Genomic DNA, 27,539 nt, shown 5'->3' with positions numbered 1-27,539 from the left:
CTTTAAATATTTTAATTTAGATGCAAACAAATTTATATTAAATATTGAATTAATTAAACACAATACAAAAATGAACTTTTCTTCTTGTGAGTTATATAATATGAATACTTAAACTTTTTACTTTCATATTCAAACTTTACTTAAATTAATTTGATATTTTTAAGACAATTGTATAATATTTGTTCACAAATTTAAATACTGCAATTTTGTTCATTTTGTTTTATTCAAATTTTTAAAATAAAAATAAAATATCTAGAGGCAATAACAAAAAATTGTGATCAATAAAGTGTGAAGGAGGTTGTAATTAATATGAACATAATAAAATGAGATAATAGATATGGCGGGAATGCAAGGCAAATAATGTCAAAACAATAACAGAGTCCTTCATTATTCACTATCACTCACTTCTGGCGGGTCTTTTGGGGTTTAGAACTGTGTTGTCTTTCTCCATTTTTTTTTCTATCAATTTTTCAAACTCTTTATTGCGAAACCAAGAACTTAGGGTTAGGGTTCCGATGGGAAGCAAGGTCAGCGACCACCACCTGTCCACCGTGAGATCCATCGTGGGTTCAGAATTCACCGACATGGATATCATCAGAGCACTCCACATGGCCAAAAACGACGTCAATGCGGCCATCAACATCATCTTGGACACTCACACCGCCCCAAGATTGAACCTTACGCGCCCCAACAATCACCGTTCAGTCTCTCCTCCAAAACCCTCCCCTTCCCCTCCTATAGTCACCAAGCCTAGCTCCAGTGAACAACGCATTGATAACAACAGTGATGATTGGTGGTTGGTGAGTTGCGGGGAAGTGACGGGTTTGTCTACGTGTAAAGGGAGAACTATAAATACAGATGAAGCTGTGATCTTCAAGTTTCCGACGAAGAAGTTATCCTCCCCCAGTACAGGAAAGGGCTTTGGACGGACTGCGGCATGTTCGGAGATTGTTCGGTTCTCTACTGAACAAGCTGGGGAGGTTGTGTTGTGTAGGAGGTGGTGGAGTTTGATCAGATGAATTTGTGTTGTTGTTTTTATTAACTGTTTTTTTGGGTTTTGGCAGATTGGGAGAATACCAAATGAATGGGCTCGGTGTCTTTTGCCTCTGGTGCGAGATCAGAAGGTTAGGATTGAGGGGAAGTGTAAATTTGGTCCTCAAGTTTTGGGCATCATGGACTCCATTATTTTGTCAGTAAGGTATGCACTGTTCAATGTGAGATGCCATGTCACAGATTATAGTTACCTTGTTACTTTGTGGGAAGTTTTAGATAAACTTATTACTAAATAGTGAAACGAGTTTTTCATAATCTATAACTAGTATGCAAGATAAAAATTAAATTTTGAAGAAATTAATGAGACAACTTTAAGTTAACTCTATTACCAGAAAGCTTATTTCGTTGTTTCCTTATAATTTTAATTTCCTGGAGGAGTGTTTATGACAAAGATTGTTTCTAAACCATGTTTTTGATGGTGCAAACTGACTTCTGCCTTCTTTTGGGATCTCTTTCAGTGTATTTATCAATAGTTCAATGTTTGGTAAGCATCACCAGGTTTCTCTCAAGGATGCTACCAACTCAACTGATGAATCTGTGTTTCATCCGCTGCCAACACTGTTTCGGTTGCTGGGTTTAAACCCTTTTAAAAAGGTGATTGTTGGTCCTATGTTTCTGTTTCCTGTTAACGTTTGTTATAAGGGTGGTATATTTAGTTGAAAGTTGTGATATTTTCTTAATGCCTGCAGAGTTAGCTTGTATTGTTGGATAAGGTAACTCTCAAGTAACTCTGAGGAATTGTTCTCAAATATTGACTTCCATTACTTGATTTTTAGGCAGAGTTAACTCCAGGCGATTTCTATTCCAATAAGCGTCCTCTCAGTGAAAGGGTACAAAACTATAGATATAATTGGTTTATGACTATTTCTGCAACCATTTTTGCATGGTACCTTTCTTTAACCAGATATATTCTCTCCAGGTAACTTTACCACGTGTCAAGTTTGAGGATCCTTCTCAAAATGGCAATGAGAATGACAATGAGGATTCAATTTCTGAAACTGAGGTTGAGAATATTGTTGGTGTTGGATCCAGTGCAGAGTTAGAGGTGCTATATTCTTAGAATAACATGCTCTGTTTTACTTATGCATACAAATGGTGCAATAATCTTTAACCATTTAGTGTTGTTCAGGAAATGGACCCCCCTGTTAATCTTCTGTGCGATCTACGACCTTATCAAAAGCAGGCACTTTATTGGATGATCCAGATGGAGAAGGGACAATGCATGGATGAGACTGCAACAACCCTCCATCCATGTTGGGAGGCATATCGCCTTGTTGACAAGTATGCCAGTGGTTATTTAATATCATGGTTTGAAATTCTGTTTTCATTGTGGGTACCGAATTATGGACAAATGCATTAGATGAGGCCACAATTGTGGTTGTGGATCACAATTTAAAATCGTGTTTAATGCACACATAGAAAAACCAATGAGTGGTTTTGATGAAGTATTTGTTCATGTACTTTTTAGGAGGGAGCTTATCGTTTACTTGAATGCATTTTCTGGTGAAGCTACAATAGAATTTCCCAGCACCCTTCAAATGGCCAGAGGAGGAGTATGTTTCTTCAGGAATTAACCCTGGAAAATTTTCTTGCTTTGCCATTGTTCAACATTTGTGATGTCTTATTTTGTTGTGAATTTGAAGATTTTGGCAGATGCTATGGGGCTTGGAAAGACCATCATGACCATATCCCTTCTAGTTGCCCATTCAGGAAAGGGTGAAGCAGTAGGCAATCAACCCATGGCCAAGTCCTTTACTGAAGGTGGTGAAGTTAGTGATAATGTGCACACTTTTTCAAACATACCCAAGAAGGCAACCAAATTTTCTGGTTTTGATAAGCCAACAAAGCAAATGAACTCTCTAACAAGTGGTGGCAACTTGATAATATGTCCGATGACTCTTCTTGGGCAATGGAAGGTATTAGTGTTGTCTGTAATAGGAAGCTCTCTTGCTTTTCTCCACTTCAAAGTAATTTCACATTGTATTCAGATGTGGGATGTATAGAGTAAGTCAAATGCTTTCCATTTCTGAACATATTTCAATTTCTCCAGGCAGAGATTGAAACTCACGTGCACCCGGGATCTCTGTCTCTATATGTTCACTATGGACAAAGTAGGCCAAAAGATGCAAAAAGTCTCACTCAGAGTGATGTTGTAATTACTACATATGGAATTTTGGCCTCTGAATTTTCCAGTGAGGTAGTTGAAACCTGTATACTATCTCTGATGTGCCTATTTACTTCATCTCTCAAGACTTTTCAACTAGTGAATATCTGTCCTATGTACAGAATGCAGATGATAATGGTGGACTCTTCTCAGTTCGGTGGTTTAGAGTTGTTCTTGATGAAGCACATACCATAAAATCTTCTAAAAGCCAAGTTTCTGTTGCAGCTGCTGCTCTAATTGCTGACAGACGTTGGTGTCTAACAGGCACCCCAATTCAGGTGTATTATAATGGAGTCTTTCTCTATCTCACGGCTGACTAATTTCTTTTTTGTATATGTAGATTAATTATCTCATTAATTTACTCTGAATAAACATTTTTATACTGATCCCAAATTATGTGATGCATCAACTTGATATGGCATAAACCTTTGATTGACACCAAAACTGCTTTATTTAGTTAAACTTATAAAATCTTTATTTAGCTTTGACAGTGTCTTGCAGTTTCCATCTTTGGGTTGTATAATTAGATTCTATCCATGTCATTGTAGTTTCCTGGTTGATTAGGGCTTGCTCATTTGTGCTGAGTTGTGGAGCTGGAAATTCTAAAATCTTTCTATGACATCTTAGTACCATCATTATTAATGTTTTTATTATAGTGCTGTCAGTTGGAAATTGTGTTTAAACAATATAACCCTCGGTCTACGATACACATACCTGACAATGCTGTCAAACCCTTAGTTTTTGGAATACTTTATATTCTTTTTTCAATTCCAAATGATTTGGGTATGAAAAACTTTTTCCGTAAGGTTAAACATGAATTTTGGGATTTCTTTTCCAAATGAGTCCAAAGTTTTCATCTGACCTGCTGCTTATGTATTTGTATTGGCTTATTTTGGAGTAGTCCAGAGTCTCATGACAGATGTAGTTTTTATGGTTCCTGACATGAGCCCTTTTTAATATACAGAACAGCCTCCAGGATATTTACAGTCTTCTGCGGTTTCTGAGAATAGAACCTTGGGGTCATTGGGCCTGGTAAAATCATCTTTATTTGTCTTTATTATGTCCATGTTCTCTACTTTTCTCCTCTTTCCTCTTCAGGATTAGGCTTTTTTAACTGTTTATTTATTCTTTTATTTCTGAAGGCCATTTTTTGATGGTGAATAGTGCTAGATTTAGATTTTTTTTTTTTTGTGGGGAGGGGAGGTTAAATATTGTGTAAATTGAAGTTTTGATTCAAAATTCGAACAGTTTTAGAATATTGTACGTTCTAGAGAAGTTGGACTTTTCAATATTTCTTTCAAGGATTGAAAAGAATAACAATGGTAACAAGACTTGTACATGCAGTTTATGATTTTTATCATAAATCTTGTGTAAGCTTAAGACAAGTGGTCTTATTGACCATCTTTTTTACTTAGCCTTTCAAACTTCTGTTGGTTGATTACAATGGCATCTATGGACGAAAAATTTCACACCTTGAAGGTAATGTTTCTTTGTCTAAATTTGTCTAATTAAACTGGAGTGCGAAGTATGGGCCAAGTTGGATGTCATGATTGTTTAACATAGTCATCTGAGGCAAATAATTTGTAGTGGGAAAACATTTTATTAGAAGTTATCACTACTCTGTTTATTACCTTGATTGTTCAATCTTTTCAAGTAGGTATGTGGCTGAACTACTGGACTGTCTATGAAAATTTGCTTTATATGACTATCCAGGTGGAACAAACTTATTCAGAAACCATTTGAGGGTGGTGATGAAAGAGGGCTCAAGTTAGTTCAATCAATTTTGAAGCCAATTATGTTGAGGAGAACCAAACATAGTACAGATCGAGAGGGCAAGTCAGTGATCTGGTTAAAGACCTTTGCTATTTTAACGTGTAGTTTATTCTATTAACTTATCATTTGTCGCAGGCCCATTTTAGTTCTGCCTCCAGCTGATATGCAGGTAGTTTACTGTGAACAGACAGAATCTGAACAGGACTTTTATGGAGCTCTATTCAAAAGATCTAAGGTATTCTGAATTTCTAATTTAATATTTTTACCTTATTATTTGGCATTGAAACAAGTCACACTGATCCAATCTGTTGATGAAATTTATGCAGGTAAAGTTTGATCAGTTTGTTGAGCAAGGACGTGTTCTTCATAATTACGCTTCAATATTGGAGTTACTTTTACGTCTTCGGCAATGTTGTGATCATCCATTTCTTGTAATGAGGTAATTTTGTACTGAAATTTCGCTGCCAGCACCAGTTATTGTAAGCATCTTGTCTGATCAATTGATTTTTAAGCACATGTTGTGCTAACAATTAATCTGTTAAAATTTTTATAATTATTTTGGCCAACTCCATGCCCTTCATAAGATAATATAAGGAGTTTATTGTTCAGGTTTGTTTAGTTTTCGAACTGATCTTTGAGATATACTGTATTCTAATTATAGTTTCCAAGTTGAATTTGAGAGTAGTAAAAGTTTAGCACACTACACAAGTTGATCATAATGATAATACAATAATGGCATGCTGGATGATGGTCAGTTTACATTTTGAAGCATGAATCATTTCGTATCATAAGATTCATAAACATTACAAAATTTAACATATACAATTAATAACAAAACAAGCTCATAGTCAAAAAGAGTGGTTGTATCTATTTGTATTTACTAGCCAATTTCAGCAACAGTTTTCAAAAAAACAGTGTGGTTGTGATAGGTATTGACGTAGAACAATAGAGAAAACAAGGGAATACAAGTATATTGTATATTTTCAAATTCAACAATGAAGACAAAACCATAGAGCAATCTCTCTGTTCCCAAAAGTCCCTAAGCCCAAAAATCCCCCCTCTCAAATTCCCCCTCCTCACAACTTTATTCCCTCTCTCCTCTAATGACGGTACCCACACTCTTTCACACTTGCCACATCAGCCCTTTTTATTTATTACAGAATCATGGATGTGAGCTAGGGTCCCTAAATGATGGGTTTCCACTTCTTTCTTATAAACCTGGTGGATTTTCCTACTTTGTCCTTCTACTCTTTTTCCTTCATTTGTATCAGGTTGTTACATAAAAGTTGTATAACTATGGCTATCTGCTCCTAAACAAATTTTGCGTTATAGCTACTGCACAATTACTGCAAACCATGGTTGTTGCTTATACATACTAAACAACCACAAACAAAAAAAGATTCTATTCATCCTCTTCCTTTCCAAGATCTACAACGCTCTGGTTATATTCATCTTCTATTTCATCTAATTTCAGCAACACAGTTTTCAAAAAAAAGTGTGGTTATTACATAAGATTCCTATAACTATGGTTATATGGTACTAAGCAAATTTTGCGTTATAACTACTGCTCAATTGTTGCAAATCATGGTTGTTGCTTATACATACTAAACAACCACAAACAGAAAAAGATTCTATCCTAATCATTCATTTCATTCTCTTCCTCTCCAAGATCTACATCGCTCAGGTTTTATTCATCTTCTATTGAAAGTTCTTCCCCTTCTTCAATGTCTTCAACTTCTTCCTCATTTCCTACTACGTTCCACTTTTATTGGTCTTGGCATTTAAGTTTCTAGGACATACATTAGAAAAAGAAAAAGAAATAAAGTTAGTTCTTGTTTGTTGAACTTATAAGTTCTAATTTCTATAAATTCTAAATAGAAATGATTACCCCTCTTCCTTTTTTTGATTGGAGCTCCTTCATAAAAATATTCACGCACATCCATCCATGAGGAATCAATGGACAAACAAGGATTTTCTTTTTTAGTGATCTATTCATCATCCAATTTAATATCCCCCAAACACATGGGGAGTTTTTTTTTTAATTTTTTTTGTTTAAAATGTGATTGGGAAACACTCTTGTGATTATGATTTCTTTGACCCTTGTACTATAAAGTTGTTTACTCTTCAGAAGTTAGCTTATTGTCATGTTACCAATTGATTCATTTAGTCGAGGTGATACTCAAGATTTTGCGGATCTAAACAAACTAGCTAAGCGCTTCCTTAGAGGAACATATAATGCTTCGGATGGTGAAGTAAAAGAGGCACCTTCACGGGCTTATGTTCAAGAAGTTGTGGAGGAGCTACGTAAAGGGGAGCAAGGAGAGTGTCCAATATGCCTTGAAGCATTTGAAGATGCAGTGTTGACCCCTTGCGCTCACCGCTTATGCCGGGAATGCCTCTTGGCAAGTTTGCGAAATGCTACTTCTGGCCTATGTCCTGTTTGTAGGTATTGTCAAGCTATTCTATTAGAATTTTGGATATCTTCTATCTTCTTCTTAACTTTTGAATGAAGGAAGTTCAATATTGTTTTTATTGCAGTATTTTTCTGATGAATCTTGGTTATGGTACATATTGTTTGATTTACAGGAAAGCAGTCAACAGGCAGGATCTAATCACTGCCCCTACTGAAAATCGGTTTCAGGTGGATATTGAGAAGAACTGGGTAGAGTCATGCAAGGTAACTGCTCTTTTGAGTGAACTTCAAAATCTTCGCTTGTCAGGCTCCAAAAGCATTGTTTTCAGCCAGTGGACTGCTTTTCTTGACCTCTTGCAGATCCCTTTCACTCGGTAAGATTTTTGTTGCTGGTTGAATCATATCATATTCTTGGGTAGATGCTTTCCTGTGGGAGAGAAACTCAGTTGATTCTACGTTGTGTTGTATTATTATCGTTCTTTCTAAGTTGATGTCAGCTTTGATGATTGTTATGAGCGCAGTTACCCTTCTATTCGTTTAATACATTTTTTCAATGAAAATACCAAGGAGGTTTCTTTCTTTGTGAATTAACTCATCTACAGGAATAACATTTCATTTGTTCGTCTTGATGGGACTCTGAGTCAGCAGCAGCGGGAGAAAGTTATCAAGCAATTTTCAGAGGACAGCACGACTCTGGTCTTGAGCTTCTTCCTCTCAGTTTTTTTACCTTGACATTGTAGAGTGACTGGTTCAATGCATTGACTATATATGACCAGTACCTATTTCTTGCATGCATCAGGTTTTGTTAATGTCACTAAAAGCTGGTGGAATGGGTATAAATGTAACTGCTGCTTCTAATGCTTTTGTCATGGTATGCACAAACTATTTCTTATCAAATCACTCGTGGATAGTGTAATAAATTTGAATTTGAATAATTGGATATGGCCCGCATGATGTGAGCTTTTGATCAAATTGGCTGCATCCTTGACAAAATTATTATTACCAGCATTTGATGCACTTACAAAAATTAAAATAGTGACCAAAACTGGTGATCTTTAGTGAGTGTATAGAATTCTGAAAGTTTTATCCGAATGTTTTATGGATAACCAATCAAGTGGATATATAGTGATATTATTATTGTTGCCATTTGGAAAGTATTTTGTTTTCCAGTTTTATGGATTATAGATAGCTTCTTCGCTTTGGACAGGACCCATGGTGGAATCCAGCTGTTGAGGAACAAGCCGTTATGCGTATTCATCGCATTGGACAAACAAAGAAGGTGACCATTACACGGTTTATTGTGAAGGTATGCTTAATGTCCCGATTTGGAAAATCATGCTCATATCATGGTTGTATTATTATTGTTTTTTTTGTTTTACTATTTTTACCAGGCCCGTTAATTTTGTGAGTTTTTACCTTGGTATCAAGTATTAACTTATTTTTGACTTGAATGTGGCATTTGTTTTGCATTTAACATTGCAGGGGACCGTTGAGGAGAGAATGGAAGCAGTAAAAGCACGTAAACAACGAGTGATTTCTGGTGCCTTGACTGATCAAGAGTTTCGAAGTGCGCGCATTGAGGAGTTAAAGATGCTTTTTACTTAGACTACTGAGCAGTGGAAACATCTTTGCTTGCTGTTAGGTGCATCAGCACTTTCACAATTTTTGATCCCTCTGGTCTTCTTTTGTTCTCAAGTGCTGGTGACTACAAGGTGCATGTGACTTGTAACATGAAGATGCATCTTTAGCTTGCAACTTCCATACCAAGATCAAGATTAGTGGATATCTTGATCAAAACCTTTGGTGCAATGTTCTGTTTGGGAGAGGGGAACGAGTGGAAAGGGAGGAAATAGAGGGGCTTATTTCCCTTTGATATTTTAATTTGAAAAATAAGGGAAACCCCCCTTCATGTTTGGACTTGGGTAGATTATAAAATTAAATTTGTAATATATTTCTTGCTTTGTCAATCTAATTTCATGTCAAGTGTTATGTACATAATTCAACAATTTTGTAATTAGAAATGAATTAATCCCAATTTGGAAGGAAAGAGTTCTTGAGTAATTATTCATAAGCTTGTCTGTGTATTCTCTGGTTTCCTTTCTTGTCCTTCAAGTTATTTCGTTTGGATCATGATTGCTGTTACGATTTTACTGAATCAAATATTAAAAAATAAAAATAAAATTAAAAGTGAATAAGGAATTTAAAATTAAAGCAGGCAATAAGACTGTTAGAAAGAGCCAACCTAAAACCTTAGTCATGGTTTTGAAAAATTAGGAGAAAATAGACATTAATCTGCCAACGATCTGAATCTCTTAATAAATTAACAGGTTTTTCATTTACAATCGATCCCAATACATAAGCAAAAATAACGTAAATGCTCATAAAGATCCTAAACATTGTTTGCATCACTTTGACTAATGGCAATGGTTAGGATTTTGACATCTTGCAGCAGTATTGCCCATGGCAGTTTAGGTTGGATTGCTTAAAATATTACATGCAGGTTCCACTAGAGCCTTCACTTTCACTTTAATCAGTCATATCTTTCCTTCTACATTTTTTTAATTATTCTTTTATCTATGTTTTTATAAACAATATCAAGTTAATTCTCCAACTTTTTTTAATTTTAATTTGGTTTTAATTTTTAAAAAATTAATACAATTTGATTATTTTTAATAAATTTTTTGAAATAAATTAAAATTTTTTCATCAAAATTGATATTAGAATTGTATTAATTATATCAACAAAGTAAATAATTATTATTTACAATTTTAATTTTGATGAAAATCTTTTAATCTATTTCAAAAAGTCTAATAAAAATGACTAAATTGTATCTATTTTTAGAAAAATTAGAATTAAATTAAGACTTAAAAACAGTGGAAAAATCAACTTAATATTTTTGAACAAAACAAGAAACAAAAGATTAATTAATTTTTTTTTCCTCTGCCATTTCGTTGGTGTTAACAAAAGTCAGTAGTTTAACATCACCTGTACATACCTAGAAAATAAAACAGTGTAAGGAATATTATAATTTTGTTGATATTAAAAAACACTTATCACTTCTAATATACCATTAACCCGTTAAAAACCATCTTCCGCTACCTCTTTATCTAGACATCAATTTAAATAATATTTTTTTTCAAAAACTATACTTGGACACGATATAAAACAAAATACATTTAATTTACAACCTATTCTAACAATATAATAGTATAGATTAATAATTTATATTAAAATATAAAAGAAGCATGATTCAAATATTAATATATTGAATTATCAAGTAGTTGTATTTTTTCTTTTTAAAGTAATGTCAATCTATATCTCCTTAATTTTGAAGGATCCTATTATTTTGACACCCAATAATAACTTTTTTAATGTCCAATGTCAAATGGTGCATCTAGTGAAAAATACATTTTCTAATTTTTTAAGTACCATTGAAAAGTCTCATGCAGAAACAAAACCCTTCTTGTAACAGTTGTGTAGAGCTTGGCTGTAACCCTCTTTTTATTTCTAACATGTCAGTTAACTTAATTCGTTGAGTTAAAACTAAATAAAAAGCCGTTAAAATTTAAGCTAAAGCTGTTCTAAAAGTTAGTTATAATGGCGCCAAGCAACTATCACACTCAAACGTATCCGATACATTCCTTCGTTCTTCACTGGTAATAACATCACTCTATCGCTATAAATATATGAAACCAGGTGCAATAACCTCTATATTCTGAAGCATTGTAGTTCTCACCGTCACAATTTCATCACTTTCTTTGTGCATTTGTAACATGGCCGAGAGAGATAAATCCAAAAACAAAATCCCATTGGCTCCAGATCGAATGAAGAAGAGGGGTAGACCTCCGTTGATGCTTAGGGGCAGAGGTCGAGGACGTCCTCCTAGTTCTTCCACAGTTCCACCAAATATAGTTTCTAACGTTGGTAACATGAATTTTTTTTTTTTTTATATGCATCTTTTATATATAATTGTTCAAGATTTTAGTTACCATAATGTGAAAAGGGTCTTGCAAGAATTGTGTGCAGATTAATAAATGGAATACATTTTGATAAGTAATTGATCAGTGTTTCGGTGTTTGTGATTGTGCTTATTAGAACTTTTCTTTGATGATATAGTGAAGAAATTTAACAAAGAAGTCAAATCTTGTGATCTTGTTACAACTTTTTCAAATTTGGCTTTTTTTTGGTAAGATGTTTGGTTGCAAATATTCGTGGTTAAGAAAAGATAAAACATGGCATTAAATCTTAGATTCTTTATGTTATTTGTTCAAAGAATTGCGTTTTCTTCTTGAAAAACTCTATCGAGCCCATCATCAGCAGTGAAAAAGGTCTTCCAAGAATTGCTGGCAAATTAATAGGGATGTATTTGAAAGAATACAAAGAAGGTGAATTTGATAAATAAAACATTTTTATTGAATGATTTAAAGCAGTAACCTGTCAGAAGTAAAATCTTGTAATCTGTCATAAGTTTTTCTACCCAGTTCATTGGATATTTTTAAGTGACACATTCTTGTTTGGTTGCTAATGTTCATAATCAAGAAAAAAGCACAAGGTGGTATGAACAGTGAATAATTCAATCTCTGATATAGACAACAGTTTTATGTTGCTATACATGAAATAAATCATAGTTTTAATCACCACTACGACATCACATTGTTGTTTATTTGCTTGGCGTTTTGAATCTGACCACAGTCTGTGATTTTTCAAAACTTGATTTGCTTGGTGGTGGACATGTAAACAGAGACTGGATCAAGCTTCGTCCCTTACCATCTCACTGTGAATCCTGGGGAGGTAAGATCAAACAATTTTTGGGTTTATATTTACAGCTTTTTCCATTATGTTTCATGCCTATTTGTTAAGAAGCATTGCATGTGATTGATCATATAACTCTATGATTAACTTTCAGACATAATCATATGTAGCATGGCTTTAAGATAAGATAACACAAACAACAGCATCATATACTATGTTACATTATTACATGTTTCTGTAGTATTTTAGAATCCTTAATTAGGAATTTATTGTGCTTTTTCTTATTTCACAGGACTTGCTAGAGAAGGTAGCAACATTTGCTAAAGCATCCTCTCTAACCGTTTGCGTACTTTCTGCTGTGGGTTCCATATCGAGGGTTGTTTTTCGCAAGCCCTGTCCTCCTCCAATTATTGATACTGTGACGTGGGAGGTATAAACAATTAGTTTCTTCTTTTCTTGTGTTAGTTTCTTCTTTTCTTGCGTTTCATCGTTTGTTATTTCTGTGTATGTATCATATTATATACATACACAAAATAGATTGATGAAATGGGTGTTTGATCTTTGTATGATGTACATGCAGGGGCGCTTTCAAATTTTGTCACTGTCTGGAAAATATACCTTTGTCCCTGGTCAGGAGGGTAAGTATGGAGAACATAACAGCTGGAACCTTGCAATATCTGATTTTAATGGAGCAGTTTTTGGAGGTTCTGTTGTGGGGCCAATAATTGTAGCTTCCCCTGTTGAGGTAAGAAGCTTTTTACTTTGTTTTTCCTTTGGTGGCAGTGACACAACCTCACTAACACACATAAGTATCATTATGGTTAATTCAATTGTATATTGATCACATGCTTGCTATATGTATAGAACACATATATTATGTGTCAGATAAGTGTTTTTCTTTCTAAAACAAAAATGAAATCTAGAACATTTTAAGCTATAACCATTGTTGTGCAATTTTAAAATGTCTTCTTTATAAAATGTCCTTAATTAGTTCAACTTCGTTTGTATTGTCTCTGTTTACATATTTTTTGTGCACTCTTCAGAAAATGATCAAACTAACTCTGAACCTCTTTGGTCTATTAGCTTATTCTTGCCACTTTCCAGCTGAAGAGTGCGGAAGAAATCAGAAGGCACGCATATTCCAGACTTAAGGAAACAGATACAGAAATGGTAGATGGCAAAAAATGTGGCGGTTCTTCAACATCTGAACTTTCTTCTCCCACTCCTAAAACAGATGATCAAGCATCAGAGAGTGTCACTCCTAAGAAAGCCGATCAAACATCAGAGAGTGACACTCCTAAAACAATTGATAAAACTTCAGAGAGTGTCACTACTACTTCTAAAACAACTGATAAACCAACCGAGAGTGGTACTTCTACCACGAGAGATTATCCCATGAATCCGTGTATAGATGATGCAGAAAAGGTTCCCGGTGAAGATCCAAAGGGAGAAGGCGAAAAAGAGAGTGATTGTTTAACAACTGATAAACCACCACCAGAGAGTGTCACTCCTAAAACAACTGATAAACCACCACAGGAGCAACTCAGTTCTGAAACAGTTGATAAACCACCTGAGAATTCCACTCCTTCGACATCTGATAAACACCCTGACGATGTCACTCCTGCAACATCTGATAAACGGCCCGAGAATGTTTCTCCTGCAACATCTGATCAACGGCCCGAGAATGTTTCTCCTGCAACATCTGATAAACCGCCCGAGAATGTTTCTCCTGCAACATCTGATAAACCGCCCGAGAATGTTTCTCCTGCTACAACTACAAAATCACCAGAGAATGTCGTTGCTGCAACATCTGATACATGATTACCTGTATAGGTCTGCTGCTACGATAAAGCACCAGACGAAGTTCCAATGACTCTGAAACTGTAGAGTGACATGGATTGCAGGTCATGCAAACCATCTTAGGCTAAAGAATCCAGGGGGGCCCTGTAAAGGTGAAGTACTGTTTTACTAGTTTTCTTAGGAGAAGAGATCTTAGGTAGCTGATAAAAAGCTTTTTTTAGGGAGTCACTGTTCTGCATTTTTAGGAAGGGGAATTAACCATTACCATTTTGTTTGTTGTCTTTTGCTCCTGCAGATAATACTGTAGTGGATGAAACGTGTACATTTGTCATTGACAATCTCATGGCTCCTCTTACAATAATATACATTTTCAGAAAAAAATTGTGATCATATTGATTACCCTTGTTAAGATTTAAATTGATTATTCATCTTAAATACAACTTGATTATTATTTGCAAGTTGGATATAAAATAGTAAATTTACTTCTCTCGAGAATGCAAATGTCACTCATTTTAAGAGAAAAAAAAAATACAGGTTTTATTTTGCAAAACATGAACACTGTGTAACTTATTACATTTAATGAAAACGGCCTTGTCACTGCATATTTGCTTAATAATCATCTCACCATAATATGATTGACTTTACCTGTGTTCGTAACATAGACCAATGTGATCATTATATAAATTTTGCCATTAGTGAACTATCTGCCTAACAGCTGCAGCTGCTGATAAAACTCCCAATCAGAGAAAGCAACAACATTCAACCAGAAAATGGGAATTTGCTTGGATGGCTTAAATATCACACTGACGAAAACCACCGATAAAAATGAAGTCAAGTTTCATAAAGCCAAATGCTCCTAAAAACGATTATGTCCCCAAAAAGGAACCAATTGATGCTGTAGTTGCAGTAATTGTATCTTGGAATTACATTGCGAGTAGCAAACTCAGTAATTGTAGGCTGCAAGTGCACATGCACCAAATGTTGCAATTTAATGGTGAATTAGGTCTTATTTGAAGTTGAGGAAGATTCAGCAGTTTAGCGTTGAAACCTATCCTATGTATTAAAGAGATTTTACAAGTGGACTTATTTACTGCATTTCCCAAAGCTCAATTAATATTAGAAATTTTTTTTTTTACTTGAAAACCCACTTTTATGGTATTTTGATTATTAAAAAAAATAACTTTTGTATATGTAAAAAAGAAATTAACTTTTGTATTTATAAAAAAAAATTAAAAGATAAAATAATGAAAATAAAGTGTGTATAATGATTTAGAGTAATTAAGTACAATTCTATGAAATTTCTATTACGATTTAATATATCTATGACTATATCTATAATCTATAACTATATATAAAGGGGATTCCCTCTTTTGTGTCCACATTTCATAATTCCAATTTTACCCTTTACAATTTAATTATTTATTAAATTTTTAAAAATTAATGGTTAATTTTACAAGTTTTTATAAAACTATTTATTTATCTCCTTTTTCTTTTTTCTCATACTATTCATCAACAATTATTTTTTTCATATTTTCTCCATATATTTTACTTTAATTTTTATAAATATACTTTTATTTTGTTCATTAACTTAATAACATTACAATATCATCAATTATAAATATAATTCGAAAAATGCGTACACGCAGGCGCGATAGCGCCTGTGTTTACACTAGTGATATATAAAGATGATTCTCTTTTTTATCCATATTTTATAATTTTAATTTTATCCTTTAAAATATAATTTTTTTTATAGTAACCGTTATTTTTACATATTTTTTATAAATTTTTCTATCTTCTCTTCTTCTTCTTTTTTTCCCCTTCTAATTGAAAACTATTTTTTCATTTTTTTCTCCATTCATTTTATTTTACTTTTAATAAATATAAATCTATTTATATATTAATTTAGTAACATTATAATATTATCAATTATTAATATAAGTTAGTATATATATAATGATTTTCCAAATCGATTGTAAATGCATAAAGAATTATATACCTTTCAAGTTCAAAGAAATACGTTCTATGATATGTAGATATATTTATATTATAACATCCCATTTAATTATTAATCGAAATTAAAAAAAAGTCACACGCGGATAAATCAATAGCGGATAAATTAAAAGAAACGTCACACGTGAAGTCCAGTCTAAAAGACTATGCAGCGGAGTCGCCATTTTCTTGCTGACCGTGGGAACCTCGCGCCCATCTGCTCCCATCAATCAAATTGATGATCATCGCAAGAAAGAAGAACCACATACAAGACAACCATACAACAAACAGGGTAAGCTAGAGCCAACAATATTTTCATCATACAGTCAAATATACTTTCACCATCCAATATCCATACAACAACCAAGCATGTTATGACTTTTCAATCAATACACTACGACTCGACTCGACTCATCCGGATACGTATAACTTGGTCGGATTCAGCGGATGCCCGCACTTGTGGTGGATACCTCTGCTCACCCCCGAGCTGCTCACCCCCGAGCTGCTCACCCCCGAGCTATGTGTTACAAGTGTTACAATGATCAATTTTCTCTCACTACAAGATTAGCCCTTAATGAATTTCAGGCCTCTTGCTACTCTCACCACATGAGTCAGTCCGCTCTAGGTGAGACTAAATGACTCCTTAGAGTGTCAGGATGCAACCTTACCTTGAATCATCCTTACATAGTTATACAGATGGGGCACCACCATGGACACCCACTAACAGGGGTCATGGAATTACATCCTGACCACTGAAGCACGACCCTGGAATCTCACCTAGAGGTTCCAAGGAATTATGCACTGACCACTACTAAACACAAACAAGCAACCAATTAATAATCACTGTGCATACATACAAATATTTCAACTCTCGCAACCAACCTTCCCTTTTTCATAATTCCAGATCACGCCAATATGAACACCTCATGCTCCACCCATAAATTAGAATCCAAATACATCTCATAATCATGCCACTTTCGCAACCAACCATTTCATGCTCATTTCATGCCAAGGGTCTATTCAAGAATGTCATTCATAGTTCATACACACTGTCACACATTCATATTACACCCCACATGCTATTATACCATAGCCCCATCCATTACATGCAGAACATAACAAAACAAGGAAGTAAACATCCAACCAGCACGTATCCTCACCCAAGCTCGTCGCTCAGGCGAGAAGGAATCTCGCTCAGGCGAGCTCCCCTTCGCCTAGGCGAAAGCTCGATAATCATGACAGGAACACACGCATCAGCTCGCTTAGGCGAGCTCATCTCGCTTGAGCGAGGCAATCTCTCGCTCAAAACCCAGACCATCCGCCTGGGCGACGGTTCGCGCAAAAGAGAGTGGGCGAGTCTCTGCCAGCCTCGCTTAGGCGAGTCTGACTCGCCTGGGCGAGATTATCAGCTCCCACCCCTGATCTCACCTGTAGCAAGCACGTTTTTGCATCCAAACACCCACATAAGGTACCCCACACGTTCACAACAGCGTACAATCCATACAACAGTAAACATACTCAAACACAGGCCAAGCATGACATAAAAACTCGAAACCCTAGCTCCCCTTACCTGGAAAAAGGCTAACAGCTGGGTCCTTGGGTACGAACAGAGATTACAGCAGCTCCTAGAGTAGTTTAGCGAGCTGGAAACAAATGAACATTATGAAACGAAGCTACCTAGCACGATCTCAGTTGGAATCCGAAACAACAGTGCTAAACAAAAGAGGTATGGGGTGGGGACAACTTACGCGGGACGGATCTAGCTCGAACAAGCGCGGCGGAGACCAAGGACGAAACCCTAGCAGAAATGATTGCGACTGCTCAAAGGGGTAGGAGATCTGTTTCAGCAAAGTGAGGGAAAAGGACAGACTTAAGGTCTGTTTTCTCCTTTGGACCAGCCTTAAGGCCCAAAGGTTTGGGACAACTTTTAAGATAAAAAGGGCAGATAAAAAAAGTGGGCCTTACATATATCGTTGTAAATTTACATTCGTATATCTATATATCTATATTTATCATGAATGTTAAATAAATATGTACAAAATTATTTATCAAATCAACGTACTATTCTCACAAAAAAATATGTGAAAATTTGCACACATCATTTAAGCAATTAAGCTAGTTATTTTAATGATAGAAAAATCATTCTATAAATGTTTTATATTATTCTTGAACTTTTCGTACTCATTATTATATTCATAATTTTTTCCGAATAAAATCTTGGACTTAAATTTTGTGTATAGATAAAATTCTCACAATAAAATTTTTCACGATGTTATGAATGTTCCTAAATAAGACTATCTTTTATAAATGAAGAAGTGCATGTGATATGGAAAAAGAAATTACAAGGTTAATAAAAAATGGCTTTGTATTATGTATAAAGTGAAGTTTATTAATTTCTACACTATAATTTTATATATAATTGAACATAATAGTGTGACCGTGCAACTAAACGAGGTAGAGCCCAAAGAAAAATGAATGAGTTACTTTTTACTGCAAAATGACAAATAGTTATAATTTGGAAAGTTTAGTAGAAACGAAACGGGAGCTGAAGAAACGCGTGTCCCTCTAAATCCTTTCCCTCTAAATCCTTTGTTATAGTGCTTGAGGTTTCAAATCTAAGACGTTCCCAGAAACCCCAAAGAAACGCGCGGTTTCGTTTCGTCACCACGTTTTCCTTTCTCTATTTCCCTGCTAAAAGGTAAATTATTCCCCTCTTTTTAACTATGTCGTTTTGATTCCAATGTTAATCTTCACAGTAATCGTGCATGATGCATGGATTATAGTAATTTCTGACATAACCTTAGAATTTCAGTGCCAGTGTTCGTATTAACGTTGTCACTTGTGCTATGTGGTCTGCTCTGTTTCCCAACATTTTTTCAAAATAATGGGGTTGGGATTTATGTGGATAAATGATTATCGTGCCCATTGTTCACTACTTTGATATTTTTTTCTTCTGACGTTGATATTTCTACTAGAATTCCAAGTAACTCGTTGAATGGTACTGCAAGGGATGGAGGGAATAATAATAACAAAGGACTACATATTAGAGCTTGTTACTGGGAATGAATGAATGGATTTGTCCTTGACTTGAGATTGTGATAGTTGAAAAGAATAACAAAGTTCATATTCATTGTCATCAAGGTTACAGTTATAATGCTGCTTCAAGCAGCTATTTTTAGGTCTTTCTCATAAATTTTGCTGCTTCCCATTGAAACTCCAAGAGTTGGCCACTTTAGTTCTTATCATGATACCTGAATGTTGTCTTCAAGGAAGTTGGCTTGGTACAGGAAAATTACAATGTTTTTTGAGTGAGTGGAAGAATGTGTTCATGTTACTTTTTTTATATAATTTTATCTTTGCATTACGCAATTTATGTGTGTATGTTGAAATTAGGTCTGAGACTTCAGAATTGATACTATGTTGTCCCCCATGTAAATGAAAATAAGGTTACATATTCAAATTACATTGGCTAGTGATATAATTAAGAATTTGGTCTGAGTTTAACTTCTAGTGCAAAAGCGTCAAGTAACTTGTTCTGTTGGTTTCATGGCATACTTAGAATTTTAACATGATGTTTTAATTGCTTGGAAATTTCATCTTGTTGAATGTTTACCCATTCATGGCATGCAGTTCCTTGGGTTGGAAGGATGTCATCAGAATCAGATAAATGGGGGTGGAAGCATGTTAGTGTGTTTGGTGGGTTTGATAAGGGAAGCGGTACAAAAAGATGGAAATGTAATCATTGCAATGTAAGATACAACGGATCTTATTCTCGTGTCAGAGCCCATCTTCTTGGTTTTTCTGGTGTTGGAGTCAAAAGCTGTCCAGCTATAGATAGGTCTTTAAAAGAATCATTTCAAATCTTAGAAGAAGAGAGGATGGCTCGGAAAAAGAAACCAGATACTGGCACTGTAAAGAATGGCAAGCGTGTTTGGACTTCTCGATCTAGTCTCACTCGTATCTCCAAAGAAGATGTAGACGAAATGCTAGCAAGATTCTTCTTTGCTGATGGATTGAATGCTAACATCATTAACTCACCTTACTTTCAGGAGATGATAAAAGCAGTTGCAGCTTTTGGCCCAGGCTATGAACCCCTGTCAATACATGATTTGTGTGGCTCCTTTTTGAGCAAAGAGAAAGAAAGGATTGATAAATACATGACTCTTGTGAAAGAATCATGGCCACATACTGGATGCACATTACTTTGTATAGGGCGCTTACATGGTATTCTGGGTACTTTTCAGGTTAATATATTTGTGTCAAGTCCTAGAGGACTATCATTCTTGAAAGCTGCAATTGTGGACAATATTGATGGACCAAGCAATTCTCTTCTTAGTATCCTTGGAAACACAGTCATGGAAGTTGGGCCTACTAACGTGGTTCAGATAGTTTCACGTCTAGGCCATGCCAGTGCATATTCAGAATCCTATACATTGCCAGAGTTTCCTCATATATTCTTGTCTCCTTGCTCTTCTCATTCTATTCACATTTTAATGGAAGATATAGCCAAGTTGGATTGGATAAGACCTGTTGTTTTGTGTGCTAAAGAAATTGAGAAATGTATAACCACATTTCAGAATTTCTTTCCCCGTGTCTTCACTCAAAATGTGAAAGGGACTTCCGACTCATTCTTTGCCAGAATTGCTCCTTCCTGTTACATAGTCCAAAAGATACATGAACTGAAGCTAGCATTTCAGGAAGTTGTTGTGAGGGAAGAGTGGAAGCGGTGGAAGCTGAGTATTGCTCAGGATGTTGGAAGTGTTGAGGCAGCCATATTAGGGGAAGATTTCTGGAGCAGGGCTCTTGTGTTGTTGAAAATATGTGAACCTTTCATCAAATTGCTTGTTGTGCTTAATATTGATACGGACAGATGTGTGATGGGGGATGTCCATGATTGGCGTGTTCAAGCTATTGACATGGTGAAGAGTACAGGAATAGATGTTTGCCTATTGAATCAACTAGAAAGGTTGATAGAAAACAGGTGGGAAGTGCTGTTTTCTCCTCTTCATTCTGCAGGTTATATACTGAATCCCAAATACTTTGGCAGAGGCCAATCTAAGGATAAAATCATAATGAAGGGTTGGAAAACCACTTTAGAGAGATATGAGTGTGAAAGTGCAGTAAGAAGAGTTCTGAGGGAGCAGCTTAGTTCTTACTGGAGGCTTGAAGGATCCTTGGGAGAGGAAGATGCTGTGGATTGTAGAGATAAAATGGACCCAGTTGCATGGTGGGAGAATTTTGGTTTTGAGATACCCCACTTGCAAACCTTAGCCATAAAAGTTCTGAGTCAAGTTTCAAGTGTTGCAATGTGTGAAGAGATATGGCAACATAATGGTAATCCATGCGAAGACACAAGTTCTGGATTGGGGTTAGGAAAATGGGAAGACCTTGTTTATGTCCAAAAGAATCTTAGAATTCAAGGTCATAAAAGGGATTTTCAGGCTCATCAGCAGCTTAGGGACATGGTGCTGAGCTCCCCTGCAGAATTGAAGACAAAAACTGTTCTTTGTAGTTCTGACAGATAATGGTAAATTATATTGGAATAAGACTTGTTTAGTGTTTTATAGGGTTTTTTTGTATGCACAAAAATTCATTGTAAATTTTATTTGTTTTGATTCAGAAAATGTATATATGCGCGCAAAGCTGATTCTAAATGTGAATCCTCTATCTCATTTCTTCTATGCAAATTGAGAGTCGGATTTTAAAAAGTGAAGGGGCATTCCGAGAATTGAACTCGGGACCTCTCGCACCCTAAGCGAGAATCATACCACTAGACCAAATGCCCTGTGTTGAAGGAAGAAGATTAATTTATTTATTTATTCTATGTATATCAGACACTAATTTCTCCTTGTTAGGCTTCCTCCAATGAAAGACTACAGAGAAGGTTTCTGGATTATTCTCATTCAAAAAGATTCCTCATACATATATTGGTGAACATCTACCAGAGATTTTAACCACTTAGAAAACACTACCCTGTCACTAGCCTTATCTAGATATTTAACCTTTTCTTCATTCTTCCTTTTACAGTACAATCATAGTCTTTAAGGTTATTCACTGCCCTCTCACATTTACCAAACACACCTCATAATATTTACTATCCTACACCTCTTATTGATAAAGTATTGAAAATTTACAGACTAAAAATATAAAAACACAATATATAATAACAATAAAAGTTTTATAAATAATATAAAAATATGAAATGAAATTATTAATCTTACTTTTTACTATTTCATATTTAATTTAAATAATCTAAATTTTAATTTCACTCTAATTTTCATTTTTTCTTTTATTTTCACTCTCACAATTTCCCTCTCTTATTTTTAAACAAAGGTTAACATCCCAGTTTCTCAAACCCTAGGCAGCAGCAAAGAGAAGAAGTAAAACCACATCTGAGCTTTGTGGTTGCGGCAATGGCGGAGCACTTGGCATCGATATTCGCGACGGGGAAGGTCATGGTGAATTGCCCGTTCTACTTCAAGATCGGCGCGTGCAGGCACGGTGATCGCTGCTCTTTCCTCCACACGAAGCCGAGCATAAGCCCTACCATTCTGCTCTCCAACATGTACCAGCGCCCCGACATGATAGCCCTCGGCGTCGACGCCCACGACAACCCCATCGACCCTCGCAAAATCCAGGACCACTTCGAGGAGTTCTATGAGGATATCTTTGCGGAGCTCTCCAAGTACGGCGAAATCGAAAGCCTCAATGTATGCGACAACCTCGCCGACCACATGGTATGTTCCCTCCCCCTAACCCTAATCCCAACCCCTTGCTTTCTCCATTTTCATTACAATTGAACGCTGTGTCGTTTTCAGGCGGGGAATGTATACGTTCAGTTCAGAGAGGAGGAGCATGCTGCCAATGCGGTCAGGAACCTCACTGGACGGTTTTATGCCGGTTAGTTATCTCCTTTTGTTTTGGTTCTCTGCAACTTCTCATTCATTCTGGTTTTCTTAGGTTCATCAATGCACGCCATTCTGCTACGTAATATAAATATTGAGCTAGTTTGATTGTTTGTATGGGTGCAGGTAGGCCAGTTATCGTGGATTTCTCGCCGGTGACGAATTTTCGAGGAGTTACTTGCAGGCAGTATGAGGAGAATACTTGCAACCGCCGTGGCTGCAACTTCATGCATTTGAAGAGGATTAGCCGGTAAAACTTTGGCTTTGATGTTTAGGTTGTTTTTTTCCTTGAAGGGGGGTGGTGTTTGTTGGTTACATGTGTTTTGGGGAGCCTTCACAAATTCTGAAACCAAATTAGTAGAAAAACTCAGTATAAAATTTGGTTTCAAGCCAAAACTAGTTAATAGTTATAGGCTCGATCAATTCTTGAACACCGAATTAAACATGCGAACATTTGCCTATGATCGTGGTAGCGAATATTTCAATGCGTTTCTGGATCATCTAGTATGAATTCAAACATGCTATAAAATTTAAAGCTTAACATGCTATAAAATTCAAACATGTTATGTACAGTGATTTGAGACACCAATTATTTGGGAAGCACCATAGAAGGCACAGCAGAAGCAGAAGCAAGAGTCCTTATGGGCATCGCAGCCATGATGAGCGATCCCATCGTAGTCATAACAGAAAGTACGATGACAGGGACCACCATCATGAGACTCGTGGTAGGAGACAAAGGAGTTCAAGTCCTAGACGGAGGAAGCACCGCAGTCCAGTCAGAGATGGCAGTGAGGAGAGGCGGGCAAGAATTGAGCAGTGGAACAGGGAGAAGGAAGAACAAGATCCTGGAAACAAGACTAAAGCTGAGGACATTGACAATGGTAACAAGGAGTGCTCTCTAAATGCTAGCAAGTCTCATGGGCATCGGCATCGGCATCAAGAGCAGGAACAGCAAACTCCAAATGAGGCTTATTGATCTGTTTATGTTATTATGGTTTGTGTTCTCTCCCTTTTGTTTGCCTATTCATTTGGATCTAGGCAGCATATTTTATTCTAGAATAGACCACCCACCGGATAAATACTGCTCACCAACCATTTTCCACTGTGCAGGTGGTGCAGGTGCACTTCTCTAACATGTGGTATGTGTTTCCTTCTTTGGATTTTTCCATTTTTTTATAGACATGATATTTGATTGTGTGTGGATGTTTGTGCTACTTGTGTTGGTTATTCATAACATTTTACTCTCTTGAACTATGTTTTCAACCATCTTTCTGCATTATTTGGTCATTCTTCAGTGATGGAATGTACTGGAAATACTGATGAGCTGAGCCCTGTTCTTGTTTCTATTGTATGTACGAAGGTCAGCTAAAAACTTGTGAATATGTTCTTTTTCTTGCTTTGTGTTGTTCCTACAAGTGTCTAATAATCCTCTAGCCAAGAATGTTTTGCCGGATCTATCTTCCAAAAAAGTTATATTTTGTTGCCATTCATGCCTTTTGATTTCTTCAAAGGTGTTTGTAATTTTTTCACACTTCCCTGTTTCGTAGATTTCAAAATAGCCTTACACCATTTTTGCTGATTAGAGTTTTTGTAACTTTTTTCATGGTCTTCTGTCATTGGCAAACGGATGTCCCTTTTCTCTACTTGCTAATTGTTAACATTCATAGGGTTTATGATTAATGAGCCCTACCAGTTTCAACTCTTTCACAGTTTATGTTTTTAGTTTCCATCAGCTCTTTCATTTTCTCTCTTGAAAATTTGAAATAGAATGATGTTTCACTGTTATGAGTTTTGCAGGTTTAGGTATTATGAAATGAGCCCTTTACTTAGTTGAAGTTCACCTTATTCATGGTACTAAGCTATTGGAGTACGTTTTAATATATCTTTAAAACATTGTATTTATTGATAAATTTGTTAATCTTTATAATAAATATTTTAAAATTAAAATAGTACAATTTACAAGGAAAAAAAAACTTGACATTTTCAATCTATTATCTGAAATCTGAAATAGGTAAAAATGGTTATAAAAAACCCATATGGTGAAGATATTAAGTCTTTCCCTTAACACCCCTTGAGCAAACCACCAACTTGTGAGGTTGTACTTTAAAATTAATTTAATTTAACTAGTTTTCGATATTTCACAGAACTGCCTCAAAAGAAGCGAGCCTTTACCATCCAGACGCAACAAATCTCCTATATCACAAATCCTCGCTGACGATACTGTAAGCTAACCCTGACTCCCATTCCCTTCTCCTTCTTTTTTTCGATTCTCATTAGTCCATGCCTTGAATTAAACATGGTCTTTTTCAGATGAGAATGTGAGTTCAGATCAGAGAGAGGAACGGAAACCTCACTCAGGTTTTACTTTGGTTAGTTGTGTTTTTGCTCTGTTTTGCTTGGTTCACTGCAACTTGTCATTCGTATTGAAACTTTGATAATGGCAAGCTAGTTTAGACGGAATAAGAAAAATCATTTTTTAAGGGATCTCAATAGTTAGAAGTATTGGTTTTTAATTTATTGTTCAACCATTCAAAAAAGAGTTTGATAATTGATGAAAACTTTCCAGATTGTGCGCACTTTCAGCAAAATATATATATATTCGAATGTGGTGTGAGAATTGGGGCGTATTATTCCCAATGACGAAAAGTTTAGTAATCTGAAGGGGGGCGTGGCGCTCAGCGATCAAAAATCAATATTGGGGCTCCCTATTGCAACTTACTATCCTTGTTGCTTCTAAGGTCGAGAAACCCATTTGATTCCATGCCCTCTCCCTTGTCGATACTTGGCATCCCGAGGGATTTCCAATTTTCTCCCAATTCCCCCATTGTACCGTTATGTCTTCTGATTCTGTGCATTCTACCCTTTTCTGAAATGTTTGAGTTGGTTATCTAGAACGCATTATGGTTGGCACCACAACTCATAAGCGCAGTACATTTTGCCAACAAATTAATTTTGAAGTTTTTTTGGTGTGCGTGATGTTATTCTGGTGTGTAAGGTTATCAATTCATTTTAGTCCCCGATACAGTCTTTAAAATTGTAAAATAAAAATTGATGTGATTGAAATGCTTATTCTAAGTAAAATGTTGTTTGTAGCCCAGTGAACAAGGCAGGGTTATTAAGCAAGATGTCCTGTGGGTAAAATGGAATGATACGATTTACAAATGGTGGTGTTATTGTGGATTTAAGTATGCACTGTACTAGTTACTGATTTTTGTTATTTTGTATTTTCGAATTTATTTTATTTTAAATATGCACGTAATTTTTGAAGGAATTTGTATATGTAAAACAATCAGAGATAGTGGATCACCCCCCCCGGCATTCAAGGGTGCATGGTTTGTAAATAATACTTTGTTTCACTTATATTGCGGGGTAATTACATCAGAATAATATATGTTGAATCCTGAATTGTTCTTGTAAAAATGTGGTATTCCTTGATATAATTTGCACAACGTCTGATACCAAAAAAGTGTTATACTTCAAAATGCAGATTGTAATGCTGTAAATTACTTCAAAATGATCCTGCATGTTAGTCAGGATTTGAGTACATATTTATGAGCAATGAAATTAATATTTTGGAGTCCATAACTCAGATGCAAATGAGTAATGGCAACACAATTAGCTTCCATAGCTTATTGTTTGGTCTTCTATTGATTGTTAAAATCCTTGTAATAAACCACCTTTTTGGTAAATGTTGACTATTTTAAAATTGTACTACTCATCAATATTTTTAAAATAAGCAAGATTGTTCAATTTTACAGGGTTATGCAAAATGAAGAACTTTAATTATATGCTTAAATTGAACGAAAGAGAATTTTAAAAAATTAAAATCAAGACAATTTTTTGCTACTTTTAAATCGAGAAATGCTAGATTGAATAAAAATTTACTCTTCTTCTATCAAGTTTACTAAGTACTTTTTTTTCTCTTCATTATTTTCAATACTTAACTTAGTCGCAGTTTCTTTGATGGCTATACTTGACCTTTTCCTCGATCATCTTCTTCCATATAATATCAATTTCTTGGCCTTTTCCTCGATAATTTTCTTTCATTTTTATTTATGTCTCTACCTACAAACCTAATCTATCAGACTTATCAAGAAAGAGGTTGGTTGACAAAAACTCATTACGGCTAAGTTCGAAAAATTTTGGTTGAAGTTGGGCTAGATGTGTTTTGTTTAGTGGTGCATCAATATTTTGGCTTCCTTTATTTCATTATTACTCATTGTTCATATAACACTTCTTCACCACATCCTACTTAATCAATAAAATATTATATGTGATCATTTTCCTATAATTGTAAAAATCTAAATAGAAAATCAAGAAAATCATGTTAAAGAGTGTTTAAAGAAAATTGTTGAATATCTCACTTCCTACATAAATATGATTAAATTATAATATATAAAATTATAATATATAAGTGAGTGTAAATAAGACAATTTTGTGAGATTGAGTTAGATTTAAATTTTAATTTTTTTAAAACGACATTAGAGTCATTTAGAACTTATATTAGTCAAGTTTGTTGGCCATATTTTGTTTTCATTATTGGGTTTTTCCTAGAATCACGCTTGAGATGTTCGATGCTTGGTGTAAGGAAGTGTGTTGAAGATCTAATATTGACTAGATATATGATTATATAAGTGATACGAATCTCGCCTTAGACTGTCCCATGCCCGAAGGTCGAGATGGTTTGCCT

General features: G+C 35.3%; 5 protein-coding genes and 1 non-coding gene across 19 annotated transcripts; 5 read left to right on the top strand and 1 right to left on the bottom strand.

Annotated features, from left to right (window-relative positions):
• Positions 1–368: 368 nt before the first annotated feature.
• Positions 369–9,450, top strand: LOC114185892 (DNA repair protein RAD5A). 2 transcript variants are annotated; one of them, XM_028073834.1, is made up of 20 exons: positions 369–980; positions 1,065–1,198; positions 1,512–1,647; positions 1,830–1,883; positions 1,973–2,098; positions 2,183–2,334; positions 2,522–2,606; positions 2,697–2,969; positions 3,104–3,250; positions 3,340–3,495; positions 4,182–4,249; positions 4,931–5,053; positions 5,126–5,225; positions 5,317–5,429; positions 7,158–7,436; positions 7,577–7,777; positions 8,006–8,099; positions 8,203–8,274; positions 8,611–8,709; positions 8,886–9,450. In XM_028073834.1, exons 1-20 carry the CDS (start codon positions 516–518, stop codon positions 9,006–9,008), a joined length of 3,000 nt encoding a protein of 999 aa, XP_027929635.1. In that variant the 5' UTR covers positions 369–515; the 3' UTR covers positions 9,009–9,450. The 2 variants fall into 2 exon arrangements, with proteins under 2 accessions (XP_027929635.1, XP_027929636.1); XM_028073835.1 differs by lacking the exon at positions 8,203–8,274.
• A 1,726-nt stretch (positions 9,451–11,176) lies between these two features.
• On the top strand, positions 11,177–13,306 carry LOC114184758 (AT-hook motif nuclear-localized protein 10-like). Its single transcript, XM_028072070.1, has 5 exons — positions 11,177–11,327; positions 12,145–12,194; positions 12,448–12,585; positions 12,736–12,900; positions 13,199–13,306. The coding sequence occupies exons 1-5, from the start codon at positions 11,177–11,179 to the stop codon at positions 13,304–13,306; spliced, it is 612 nt and encodes a 203-aa protein (XP_027927871.1).
• A 16-nt stretch (positions 13,307–13,322) lies between these two features.
• LOC114184757 (serine-rich 25 kDa antigen protein-like) lies at positions 13,323–13,976 on the top strand. The gene has a single exon (XM_028072069.1). It carries the CDS (start codon positions 13,323–13,325, stop codon positions 13,974–13,976), a length of 654 nt encoding a protein of 217 aa, XP_027927870.1.
• Positions 13,977–18,490: 4,514 nt separating this feature from the next.
• LOC114184044 lies at positions 18,491–21,582 on the top strand. The gene is made up of 2 exons (XM_028071278.1): positions 18,491–18,642; positions 19,575–21,582. Exon 2 carries the CDS (start codon positions 19,592–19,594, stop codon positions 21,467–21,469), a length of 1,878 nt encoding a protein of 625 aa, XP_027927079.1. The 5' UTR covers positions 18,491–18,642; positions 19,575–19,591; the 3' UTR covers positions 21,470–21,582.
• A 75-nt stretch (positions 21,583–21,657) lies between these two features.
• TRNAP-AGG lies at positions 21,658–21,729 on the bottom strand. Its single transcript has one exon. It is a non-coding gene; the product is annotated as a tRNA-Pro (tRNA).
• A 550-nt stretch (positions 21,730–22,279) lies between these two features.
• Positions 22,280–26,269, top strand: LOC114185952 (splicing factor U2af small subunit B-like). Of its 13 annotated transcripts, none has more exons than XM_028073942.1 (9): positions 22,280–22,681; positions 22,763–22,844; positions 22,976–23,099; positions 23,423–23,843; positions 23,960–23,988; positions 24,647–24,700; positions 24,994–25,071; positions 25,160–25,207; positions 25,943–26,269. In XM_028073942.1, exons 1-4 carry the CDS (start codon positions 22,358–22,360, stop codon positions 23,823–23,825), a joined length of 933 nt encoding a protein of 310 aa, XP_027929743.1. In that variant the 5' UTR covers positions 22,280–22,357; the 3' UTR covers positions 23,826–23,843; positions 23,960–23,988; positions 24,647–24,700; positions 24,994–25,071; positions 25,160–25,207; positions 25,943–26,269. The 13 variants fall into 13 exon arrangements, with proteins under 13 accessions (XP_027929743.1, XP_027929742.1, XP_027929735.1 ...); XM_028073941.1 differs by having other exon boundaries at positions 25,416–26,269; XM_028073934.1 differs by having other exon boundaries at positions 25,160–25,218.
• The last annotated feature ends 1,270 nt before the right edge of the window (positions 26,270–27,539 follow it).

Source organism: Vigna unguiculata, chromosome 5 (assembly GCF_004118075.2).
Source record: "Vigna unguiculata cultivar IT97K-499-35 chromosome 5, ASM411807v1, whole genome shotgun sequence".
In the NCBI taxonomy this organism is placed as follows: domain Eukaryota; kingdom Viridiplantae; phylum Streptophyta; class Magnoliopsida; order Fabales; family Fabaceae; genus Vigna; species Vigna unguiculata.
Note: the sequence above shows the minus strand (reverse complement) of the source record. Positions and strands in the feature narration are given on the sequence as shown.

Excerpts from the sequence above, each read along its gene's own strand:
- LOC114184758 (XM_028072070.1), top strand. The coding sequence starts at position 11,177 with ATGGCCGAGAGAGATAAATCCAAAAACAAAATCCCATTGGCTCCAGAT. Across the intron at positions 12,195-12,447 it reads TCACTGTGAATCCTGGGGAG|GACTTGCTAGAGAAGGTAGC; the intron begins GTAAGATCAAAC and ends CTTATTTCACAG. Across the intron at positions 12,586-12,735 it reads TTGATACTGTGACGTGGGAG|GGGCGCTTTCAAATTTTGTC; the intron begins GTATAAACAATT and ends ATGTACATGCAG.
- LOC114184757 (XM_028072069.1), top strand. The coding sequence starts at position 13,323 with ATGGTAGATGGCAAAAAATGTGGCGGTTCTTCAACATCTGAACTTTCT.
- LOC114184044 (XM_028071278.1), top strand. The coding sequence starts at position 19,592 with ATGTCATCAGAATCAGATAAATGGGGGTGGAAGCATGTTAGTGTGTTT.
- LOC114185952 (XM_028073942.1), top strand. The coding sequence starts at position 22,358 with ATGGCGGAGCACTTGGCATCGATATTCGCGACGGGGAAGGTCATGGTG. Across the intron at positions 22,682-22,762 it reads ACAACCTCGCCGACCACATG|GCGGGGAATGTATACGTTCA; the intron begins GTATGTTCCCTC and ends TGTCGTTTTCAG. Across the intron at positions 23,100-23,422 it reads CATTTGAAGAGGATTAGCCG|TGATTTGAGACACCAATTAT; the intron begins GTAAAACTTTGG and ends TGTTATGTACAG.
- LOC114185892 (XM_028073834.1), top strand. The coding sequence starts at position 516 with ATGGGAAGCAAGGTCAGCGACCACCACCTGTCCACCGTGAGATCCATC. Across the intron at positions 981-1,064 it reads CTACTGAACAAGCTGGGGAG|ATTGGGAGAATACCAAATGA; the intron begins GTTGTGTTGTGT and ends GGGTTTTGGCAG. Across the intron at positions 5,430-7,157 it reads CATCCATTTCTTGTAATGAG|TCGAGGTGATACTCAAGATT; the intron begins GTAATTTTGTAC and ends TGATTCATTTAG.